This window comes from Schistocerca serialis, chromosome 5 (assembly GCF_023864345.2).
Source record: "Schistocerca serialis cubense isolate TAMUIC-IGC-003099 chromosome 5, iqSchSeri2.2, whole genome shotgun sequence".
Taxonomy (NCBI): Eukaryota; Metazoa; Arthropoda; class Insecta; order Orthoptera; family Acrididae; genus Schistocerca; species Schistocerca serialis.
The window spans coordinates 613,590,528-613,602,553 of NC_064642.1; the positions used below are offsets into that span (position 1 = coordinate 613,590,528).

A 12,026-nucleotide genomic window follows, 5' to 3' on the forward strand; every position below is an offset into this window, starting at 1 on the left:
TGTGGTTTTTGGGGTGTAAATTTTCTTGGAGTACCAGTACTGTACTATTTCATGTTTGGTTCTTTATTATGGCATAATGTCATACATGCCAGAAGATGAAAATGTGCACTTGAAATTCAGCAAACAATTGGAACTAGCCAATACTGTGGAATGGAACACTTCATTTCAAATAAATTTATTGCCTCAGCAGAAAAGATTAATAAAGCAAAATTTCTTTAGCAACCCGACAAAAATAACTTCATTGTTCTGCAAGGTGATTAATGCTTGACTGCCAAAAACATGGAAATAAAATAAAATCAGAAAACTGAAACTAATAATATATTTTTGCCTTTCGTAATTATGTGAATCTATTTTAATTCATTTGATAGCTCCCAGCCATAGAAATCCACTTTGTTTTCATTTGACATGGGAGCTGTAAATGAAGTGGAAACAGTGAAATCACTTAACATAAACACAGGTCACATGGACACTACCCCCTTCCCCACTACAACTCAGACAACTCTGCACATGTGTGGATCTGGCAGATAGTGCGTGCCAGAAAAATTTTTCTCATCAGCATCTGGCTGCTTGCTGCTACTGCCAATACAGCTAACAAGCACATTTCAGGCAGACAGAAGTGGAAGAAGGTACTGCTCATATGAGAGTCCATGCGCATGAGCCCCCTGGCAACTAATCAAACGAACAACTGTAAACAATTCTGACGTCACGCTCATAGGAAGCAGTTTATTGTTAAGAAGCATTGCATAGTCTTCACCCTAAAACCTTTGACATATTTTTGCTGTTTGCAGAGGCTTGTGTGTGCACGGCATTTTGTTGTTGTAAATGGCGCATTTCCTTTGCAACTAAAGTTTTATTTATTTTATTTTTTCATTTATGTTTTATTGCTGCAGTATTATTCTCCAGTAGCTGGATACAGTAACATTATTTGTTAGAGTATCAGTTCTTACCAGTCAAAATTACAGAAATTTAACTGAAAACTAAAACAATCAAAAATTCCTGTAGTTCCAAAAACTTCCCGGGTTTTTCCTGGATGAAAAAATTAATGGGTTTTTCCTAGATTTCCCAGTTGTTCCGGGGCGTATACACCATTTTAGTACTTCCGTATCTGATTTCTTTGCATACTGATTCTTCCTGACTAACTTCTTAAACTTCAGCTTACTCTTCATCACTACTACATTGTGATCGGGGCCTATATCTGCTCCTTGGTACACCTGGGCCTGATTTTGGAATCTATAACTGACCATGATGTAATCTAACTGAATCTTCCCATATCACCTGGCCTTTTCCAAGTACACCTCCTCCTCTTGTCCTTCTTGAACAGATTATTCGCTATTACTTGCTGAAATTTATTACAGAACTCAATTAGTCTTTCTCCTGTCTCAGTCCTTGTCGAAAGCCCATATTCTCTTGTAAACTTTCCTTCTACTTCTTCCCCTAAAATTGCATTCCAGTCCCCTATGACTATTAGACTTTCATCTCCGTTTACGTACAGTATTACCCTTTCAATATCCTCATATACTTTCTCTCTTTCTTCATCTTCAGCTTGCAATGTTGGCATATATACCTGAACTATCTTTGTCGATGTTGGTTTGCTGCAGATTCTGATAAGAACAACCCTATCACTGAACTGTTCACAGTAACACATTCTCTACCCTACCTCCCTATTAGTTACCAACACAGTAAATAAGAAAACTGTTGAAAAAGCACAGCATATGTAAAAAACTGAATTATAAATTTTTTAGGACTGTGTAGTTCAGATCCAATACTTCAGTTGTTGTTGTTGTGGTCTTCAGTCCTGAGACTGGTTTGATGCAGCTCTCCATGCTACTCTATCCTGTGCAAGCCTCTTCATCTCCCAGTACCTACTGCAACCTACATCCTTCTGAATCTGCTTAGTGTATTCATCTCTTGGTCTCCCTCTACGATTTTTACCCTCCACACTGCCCTCCAATACTAAATTGGTGATCCCTTGATGCATCAGAACATGTCCTACCAACCGATCTTCTTCTGGTCAAGTTGTGCCACAAACTTCTCTTCTCCCCAATCCTATTCAATACTTCCTCATTAGTTATGTGATCTACCCATCTAATCTTCAGCATTCTTCTGTAGCACCACATTTCGAAAGCTTCTATTCTCTTCTTGTCCAAACTATTTATCGTCCATGTTTCACTTCCATACATGGCTACATTCCATACAAATACTTTCAGAAATGACTTCCTGACACTTAAATCTATACTCGATGTTAACAAATTTCTCTTCTTCAGAAACGCTTTCCTTGCCATTGCCAGTCTACATTTCATATCCTCTCTACTTCGACCATCATCAGTTATTTTGCTCCCCAAATAGCAAAACTCCTTTACTACTTTAAGTGTCTCATTTCCTAATCTAATTCCCTCAGCATCACCCGACTTAATTCGACTACATTCCATTATCCTCGTTTTGCTTTTGTTGATGTTCATCTTATATCCTCCTTTCAAGACACTGTCCATTCCATTCAACTGCTCTTCCAAGTCCTTTGCTGTCTCTGACAGAATTACAATGTCATCGGCGAACCTCAAAGTTTTTATTTCTTCTCCATGGATTTTAATACCTACTCCGAATTTTTCTTTTGTTTCCTTTACTGCTTGCTCAATATACAGATTGAATAACATCGGGGAGAGGCTACAACCCCGTCTTACTCCCATCCCAACCACTGCTTCCCTTTCATGTCCCTCAACTCTTATAACTGCCATCTGGTTTCTGTACAAATTGTAAATAGCCTTTCGCTCCCTGTATTTTACCCCTGCCACCTTTAGAATTTGAAAGAGAGTATTCCAGTCAACATTGTCAAACACTTTCTCTAAGTCTACAAATGCTAGAAACGTAGGTTTGCCTTTCCTTAATCTTTCTTCTAAGACAAGTCGTAAGGTTACTATTGCCTCACGTGTTCCAGTGTTTCTACGGAATCCAAACTGATCTTCCCCGAGGTCGACTTCTACTAGTTTTTCCATTCGTCTGTAAAGAATTCGTGTTAGTATTTTGCAGCTGTGGCTTATTAAACTGATTGTTCGGTAATTTTCACATCTGTCAACACCTGCTTTCTTTGGGATTGGAATTATTATACTCTTCTTGAAATCTGAGGGTATTTCGCCTGTCTCATACATCTTGCTCACCAGATGGTAGAGTTTTGTCAGAATTGGCTCTCCCAAGGCTGTCAATAGTTCTAATGGAATGTTGTCTACTCCTGGGGCCTTGTTTCGACTCAGGTCTTTCAGTGCTCTGTCAAACTCTTCACACAGTATCGTATCTCCCATTTCATCTTCATCTACATCCTCTTCCATTTCCATAATATTGTCCTCAAGTACATCGCCCTTTTATCGACCCTCTATATACTCCTTCCACCTTTCTGCTTTCCCTTCTTTGCTTAGAACTGGGTTTCCATCAGAGCTCTTGATATTCATACAAGTCGTTCTCTTATCTCCAAAGGTCTCTTTAATTTTCCTGTAGGCAGTATCTATCTTACCCCTAGTGAGATAAGCCTCTACATCCTTATATTTGTCCTGTAGCCATCGCTGCTTAGCCATTTTGCCCTTCCTGTCGATATCATTTTTGAGACGTTTGTATTCCTTTTTGCCTGCTTCATTTACTGCATTTTTGTATTTTCTCCTTTCATCAATTCAATTCAATATTTCTTCTGTTACCCAAGGATTTCTACTAGTCCTTGTCTTTTTACCTACTTGATCCTCTGCTGCCTTCACTACTTCATCCCTCAAAGCTACCCATTCTTTTTCTACTGTATTTCTTTCCCCCATTCCTGTCAATTGTTCCCTTATGCTCTCCCTGAAACTCTGTACAACCTCTGGTTCTTTCAGTTTATCCAGGTCCCATCTCCTTAAATTCCCACCGTTTTGTAGTTTCTTCAGTTTTAATCTACAGGTCATAACCAATAGATTGTGGTCAGAGTCCACATCTGCCCCTGGAAATGTCTTACAACTTAAAACCTAGTTCCTAAATCTCTGTCTTACCATTATATAATCTATCTGATACCTTTTAGTATCTCCAGGCTTCTTCCATGTATACAACCTTCTTTCATGATTCTTAAACCAAGTGTTAGCTATGATTATGTTGTGCTCTGTGCAAAATTCTACCAGGCGGCTTCCTCTTTCATTTCTTAGCCCCAATCCATATTCACCTACTACGTTTCCTTCTCTTCCTTTTCCTACACTCGAATTCCAGTCACCCATGACTATTAAATTTTCGTCTCCCTTCACTATCTGAATAATTTCTTTTATTTCATCATACATTTCTTCAATTTCTTCGTCATCTGCAGAGCTAGTTGGCATATAAACTTGTACTACTGTAGTAGGTGTGGGCTTCGTATCTATCTTGGCCACAATAATGCGTTCACTATGCTGTTTGTAGTAGCTTACCCACATTCCTATTTTCCTATTCATTATTAAACCTACTCCTGCATTACCCCTATTTGATTTGGTGTTTATAACCCTGTAGTCACCTGACCAGAAGTCTTGTTCCTCCTGCCATCGTACTTCACTAATTCCCACCATATCTAACTTTAACCTCTCCATTTCCCTTTTTAAATTTTCTACCCTACCTGCCCGATTAAGGGATCTGACATTCCACACTGCGATCCGTAGAACGCCAGTATTCTTTCTCCTGATAACGACATCCTCTTGAGTAGTCCCTGCCCGGAGATCCGAATGGGGGACTATTTTACCTCCGGAATATTTTACCCAAGAGGACGCCATCATCATTTAATCATACAGTAAAGCTGCATGCCCTCGGGAAAAATTACGGCTGTAGTTTCCCCTTGCTTTCAGCCGTTCGCAGTACCAGCACAGCAAGGCCGTTTTGGTTATTGTTACAAGGCCAGATCAGTCAATCATCCAGACTGTTGCCCTTGCAACTACTGAAAAGGCTACTGCCCCTCTTCAGGAACCACACGTTTGTCTGGCCTCTCAACAGATACCCCTCCGTTGTGGTTGCACCTACGGTACGGCTATCTGTATCGCTGAGGCACGCAAGCCTCCCCACCAATGGCAAGGTCCATGGTTCATGGAGGGGGATATACTTCAGTTATAGTATGCGAATTTTCATGGACTCTCCATATGGTAACTTTTTATAAGTACCTCTGCGCAACCATAAATTGCGTAAGAGACTACACTGATAAAAATGTCCACTTGTAACTGGATATTTCTATCAGCCCCCCCCCCCCCCCCCACCCCTCCCCCCAGTGTAAGGGAAAATTTTGAAGAAAACCTCAGTTCTTTGGTATGAATGTTTCCCAATTATCCTGGAAGAGACTTCAATCATCTAATATTCAATTGGGAAAATTACAGTTTTCTAAGTGGTCAGTGTGGCAAGGCGTCCTGTGAAACATTACTAACTGCCTTCTCTGATATCCATCTAGGAAAGATAGTTGGGAGCCCATTCAGGATGAAGATGCATTACACCTAATGGTAACAAACAGACATGAACTCGTTGAGGATGTCCATACTGAAACAGGTATCAGTGACCATGACATAGTTGTGGCCATAATGACTTCTAAAGTGCAAAGAGCAGAAAAAAGTACAAAGATTTACATATTCAGTGAAGTAGGTAAAAGGCATTCATAACATTTCTCTCTAGACAGATGCATGTAGATGAAATATCACTAAAAATTAAAAGAGCAGTTGATCATTCATGGGATTAATAAGTATCTTGTAGAGCAGTTCATGATTGGAGGCACTCTCCATGTTATGCAGTCACTATATCGAAATAGTGACGTCTGCTTATCAGGTGCAAAGCAAAGCAAATGGCCATGGATGACACAATGCTGAATAAAACATGTTTTAGCCATCAAGGGCGTAATGTGTGAAGCCTCCAGTAACTAATAGCAGATTCTTATTGTTCTCTCACAAACGGAAGACATTCAGATCACATGTAATGGCTGTCAGTGGCACCAAAGTTAGTGCCCAGACACTTGTTATAATGGAGGACTTGACATTTAGAGTAGTGAAGCAAAAGCAGAAATACTGAACATCATTTTCAAATGATCCTTTACTTCACTATGGATGCTACAGATGTACAGCCCTTGGGTTTACTTTCCACACCACTACAAAGAAACTGAGAAAGATATTAGTATCAGTGGCATTGTGAAACAGTTAAAATCACTCGTTTTAAGTGAGGCTCCAGGAACCTTGACAGATTCTATAAAGACTTTTTTTTTATTTGAATCATAATATGATGTAAATCCCTTGAACAAAAAGCTGTGCTCGTCAATTAGAAAAAAGCACGTATCACATCCATCTACAACTAGAATAACAGAAAAAAATCCACAACACTCCCATCAAATCTCATTGATGTCCATCTGTTGTAGAATCCTAGATTGTATTCTGAGCTCAAACAGAACGGGGTACCTCGATCAGAACGTTCTCCTCCATTCAACCAGCATGGATTCTAAAAACACCAATCATGCAAAACCCAACTTGTGCTTTTCTCACATGACACCCCAAAACCATGCATCAATAAAATCAGGTAGATGCAGTATTTATTGATTTTTGAAATGCATCTGACTTGGTAATACATTTATTAACAAAACTATGATCAGACAAAAAAAAGTATCTGTGACTGGATTGAGGATATCTTGGTAGGCAGGACATGGCATGTTATCTTGGATAGTGTGATCAAAAAAAGTAAAGTATCTTCAGGTGTGCTCCACGAAGTTTGTTGGGAACCTTGTTGTACATACTGTACTTCTTGAGCTGACAGATGATGTTAATAGTAACCTCAGATTCTAGTAGATTGATGTAATTATGTGTAATGAACTACTATCTGAAAAAAGCTGCACAAGTATCTAGGTAGATTTTAATAAGCTTTCAAAGTGGTGCAAAGACTGGCAACTTGCTTCAAATGTTCACTAACATAAAATTGTGCATTTCAAAAAATGCAGAATAGTAGTAGCCTATGGCTACAACAGCAGTGACTCACAATTTGGATCAATCAATGCACACAAAAACTTGGATGAACAATTTCTAGGGATATGAAATAGAATGATCACATGGGTTCAGTTGTACGTAAATCAGGTGGTAGACGTCAGTTCATGGGCATGATACTCAGGAAATGTGGTCAGTTTACAAAGGAGACTGCTATAAAACACTTATGTATCCCATCTTAGATTGTGGTTAAAGTGTGTGGGACCCATACCATAGAGGACTAACAGAGGATATTGAATGTATACGAACAAGGGAGACACGAATGGTCACAAGTTTCTTTGGCTGATAGGAGTGTGTCATGGAAATGTTAAAAAACATAAATTGGCAGACTCTTGAAAATACATACAATCAAGAAGCAATATTAAGTGAAGATTCTAAAGCAGTGATCTTCAAATCTTTTTGCTCAAGAGCCAAAACTGACACTGTGGGGTGGCACCTCGAACTGCTTTAGAATAAGGGTAAAATAAGTTGTCCACCTGCCCCAAAGCACTGACTGTTAAAAGTCAGTACAATTCAGAGCCTGTTGTGTTGACTGTGGTCTGTTTCCGATTGCTGTAAACTTCAGCAATCTAACAGTCATGATATTAGAGTTGCATGCTGAAGTGCTGTTGATTTTATTGTATGTATGAATAACTTTGATAAACAACAGTATTTGTACTTGTATTTAAATACTGTATTGAATATGAGACACCATTACAAAAGTTTTATTTATGATTTAAATGCCAGTTTTCTTCTACTCACTGCACTGTATTACAACAGCTTTAATTAATTTAATGTTCTTTGCTGCAAATAAGTACCTTGTTCGAAGAAAACCATCACCGTATTGCGCACTCACAAATCCATGTTATCTTCATGTCCAAATTTATACAACAGCAGCTGATCAGTACGAAACAATCACGCATGGCCATCAATTGTCAATACTGTAAAACGTTCCCCCTGTAACACCCTCTAACTCTGCAGTGGTCACACTACTTACCCCACTGCATCTGAGGTAAGCAGCTAACTTTACTTTGCTTACAGCCGAATTCATCAATATTATTTAAAATCAAGCATACCTTAAAATATTACTGTTTGTTACTGAGCACAAAAACTACACTCTTAAGGAGTTCTTAAGATTAGTTGATTTTTCTGGGTTTGGCTGTTAATTGCTAGATGCATATTATTATAAAATATGGCTAAGAACTACACACCGCATGAATACTTCATTCGGACTGCAAACAGCCTGAGGGCCAGTCTGATAACTACTGCTCTAGATATTCTTCAGCTCCTCATGTATTGCTCCTGCAGTGACTATGAAGACAAAAATAGACTAATAACAGCATGACAGAGGCATTTAAGCAGTCATTCTCTCTGTGCTCCTCACATGGCTGGAATGGGAAGAAACACTACTATGTGGTATCATGCTAAGGTATGCCATGCATGTCACAGATGTTTGCAGAGTATATATTTACATGTATATGAATATAATAGAGGGAAACATTACACGTGGGAAAAATATATCTAAAAACAAAGATGCTGTAACTTACCAAACGAAAGCGTTGGTATGTTGATAGAGACAAAATATACACACAAATTACAAGCTTTCGCAACCCACGGTTGCTTCATCAGGAAAGAGGGAAGGAGAGGGAAAGATATGGCGGATGGATATGTGTATGTGTGTGTCTGTGTGTGTGTGTGCGTGTGTGCGTGTGTGTGTGTGCGCCCGCGCGCGCGAGTGTATACCTGTCCTTTTTCCCCCTAAGATAAGTCTTTCCGCTCCCGGGATTGGAATGACTCCTTACCCTCTCCCTTAAAACCCACATCCTTTCATCTTTCCCTCTCCTTCCCTCTTTCCTGATGAAGCAACCGTGGGTTGCGAAAGCTTGTAATTTGTGTGTGTGTTTCTGTGTTTTTTGTCTCTATCAACATACCAATGCTTTCGTTTGGTAATTTACAGCATCTTTGTTTTTAGATATATTTACATGTATATGTAGATACCAAAATAAGATACAGAAAAATTAAGGATGGCAATGTACTAGTTAGAGACTAAATATCAGTCTCTGCTTAACATTTGATACTACAGAAAATTCTGTGTATATATTACTCTATGGCTAACCTTGTATATATTACTGATCATAGATGACACATGTTTGAAGCAAGCCATGAATGCTTCAAAACGTCTTCTCTTAATATTTTCAAAATTATTTCTCAAATTGTTTGTCTTGGCAGTCTCTCTCTTCAGTTTGAAATTGATTTCTTTCATTTTATCCTCCCACATGTTCACTCTTTCTGTGACCTGATAAAAGCAGAAAAAGACAGTAATTAAAGTTATATAGTGATACATGACAATCATGTTGAACTGAATGATATATTCTTTTTTGTCATGGACTGACACAAACTAGGCAGGTTAATGCTACAAACCATCCAGTTATGTGGAAATCAAGAGTGATACTAAGTTGATGGCTGAAATCATTGTAGTGAACTAGTGTTATGACTACCAGTAATTTGAGCTTAAATCAGAATGCAGGAGAGAAGCCACAATTGTAAACAATAACAGGGAGAATCAGAATTCCAAAATCAAAGTCCAGGCTCAAAAGTGAGGTAGAACCAGAATTTGTGTACTAAGGTTTCAATGGCCAGATATAAACTGCCAGCCTATCTGTCAGGCCCGATATTTATTTCATTTAGTGAGCCACTGATGATCACCATTTGATATGTTAATCATAACCTCTGGTGTCACAGATATCACTGGAGGACCTACCTGCTGGACAAGTGCTCATCAGTGCTCTCCAAGTCTATACCAGTATCGCTTCAGTGGTGAGTTATTAGATTCCACCCCATGCTCATAAGGACAGTAGCGCCTGAGGTGAAATCAGGCTTGTGATGTGGTGTCACGAGAAGTAGGCAATCCTGCCAAATGCTCAATGCCACAATTCGGTGTATGGCTGCAAATGTCAGTCCTTACACTACTAGGGCATGTATGTGAGGACTGGACTTACTGCCTTAGGCACAAAAGATTGAAAAGATACATGTGCCTGTGCACTATCTCAGCTGGGGTATGGGAGTGGACCAACATACAGGGATGCAGCGTGTCAGAATTTCTTCTTCAAAGGTGTTATCATTGTCATTTCGGCCTTAAGCATTCTGACCAGTTAGTCTGGTTCTGAGTTAGATGCAGTACAAAATGGATCAGTGGTCAGATCTGCTATATTGCTCCTTTGACAAAAGGTACAGAGCTAATTCGCTGTGAATTGTAGATCATTGTGGAATATAATGGTGTGTGGCACTCCGTCTATTGCAGAACAAGTGATTAGTTTTCAGACTGTAAATGCTGATGCTGTTGATGACATATAGGCAAGATACAGTAATTAATAAAGATTTAGTCAATCAGCAGCTCTTAGCAGTTCTGAAATAAGACTTTATTTCAAATATCTATGAACTGAGAAGCACAACCAGCTCAAAATATAACATAGAGCCCCCTTGATTGGGAGTAGACCATGGGAAACAACGTCATGCCAAATCCATATGATTTTGTGCCCACATTTGGCAGGCCTGGACCACACATTCAGCCACTGCACGACACCTTGCCAATGCTTTTATCCTCTACATCCTCCAGTGTGCCTCATAAACTAGCTTCAGGACTTGAGGTCGAATCATACTTGGGATTACCACTTTTCTGTAGCCAGCATCAGTATCCCTGATTAACATTGATTTTGTGGCACATCAAAAAATAGATCCAGTGTGCCGGTTCTGGTGATCTGGGCAGGTGATCAACCCAGTTAAATGAGTGTACTTAACAATTTCGTGGCATATAGAATCCTGATTTGTGAGTTTATGGACACCTTCTGAGCCCTCGCGCTGAGTTTGTCTAGTTGTTTTCACCAACCTGGTAGCTATCTACCTGTTGTTTATTGGAATCATCAACGGATGGAACACAGCATTGGCACTGGCATGTGTAAGTTTAGGTTGCTAGTGAATTTTATTATGGTAATCATTAAACAGCATCATCTTATTGACAAATTCACTCAGGGGTTTGTGGCCTGTAACCAGATGGAACTTTGCATTACATGAGAAAGCATGACATTTTTTGATACAGTAAATAATAGCCAGTGCCTCTTTTGCTACCTGGCTTTAATTCACTCGTGACATATTCGTGTTTCAGACATATATGCAGTCAGTGGTTTTGTGCTATTAGTGACTTATGTGACAGAACAGTGTTGATTCTGAACTGCAAAACATCTGTTGACAGCACTACTCTATATTCCTGTGTAAATGTGGTCAGACTGGGAACAGACATCAAACACTTTTTAGCTTCACAAGCACTGCCTGACAATATTGAATTACAGAAATTTAACTCCTGTTTTAAGATGACGGAGGGGGTATAATATCTGCACAGCATTCAGAATAAATTTGCCAGAGAAATTTATCTTGGCCAAGAAGAAGTGGAGTTTCATCAAATCTTTAGGTGCAGGAAGAGTAGTATTTAGCAGTATTTGCTTCAACATCAGCTGACATGGGCCAGAGAACACCTTTGTGTAGTATGTGGCCAAGGTACTCAACACTCAGTTGGAAAGAGTAACACTAACTCTAAGTCTGAATTTTCACTATCGGCTGGACCTAGTGACTACGTCATCCAAGCAGTTCGCAGCTGCTCCAGGTATTTTTGAAATACTGTGGGATCACTCTCAACACCATACATTGATGCAGCCCGAAAGACATCTGGTTACCATAAAACATTTGATTTTGCATCTAATGGTAAATGCAGGTAATTGTTAACTAAATCTATCTCGGAACAGACCTGGCCCCCTGATAACTTAGTAGGCACTGCAGTGCAACATGAGTTATTTGTGAGAATGACCCGTGTTCCACTGAAGATGATCATGCTGGCAAAAGATGGTCCTGTCTTATAAACAATTTATGTAGTGTGAAAAATATAATGTGTGTGCCTCAATTTGTGATCTGTGCAGATTGTGCGTTTGCAGTGAGATAACACAGCAGGGGCAAGGCACGGCATGGTATGGCAACACTACCTGGGCATGGGTATTTATTCTTTGATGACACCCCATGAAGATTCCA

The 12,026-nt window shown here is 39.4% G+C and overlaps 1 protein-coding gene across 1 annotated transcript in view; it reads right to left on the reverse strand.

Moving 5' to 3' along the window:
- LOC126482135 (structural maintenance of chromosomes protein 1A-like) overlaps positions 1-12,026 on the reverse strand; it is a 297,330-nt gene that overhangs the window by 51,243 nt on the left and 234,061 nt on the right. Inside the window, exon 13 of the mRNA XM_050106111.1 lies at positions 9,067-9,246. Coding sequence (XP_049962068.1) covers positions 9,067-9,246 — 180 coding nt within the window. The remainder of the gene's footprint in view (positions 1-9,066; positions 9,247-12,026) is intronic.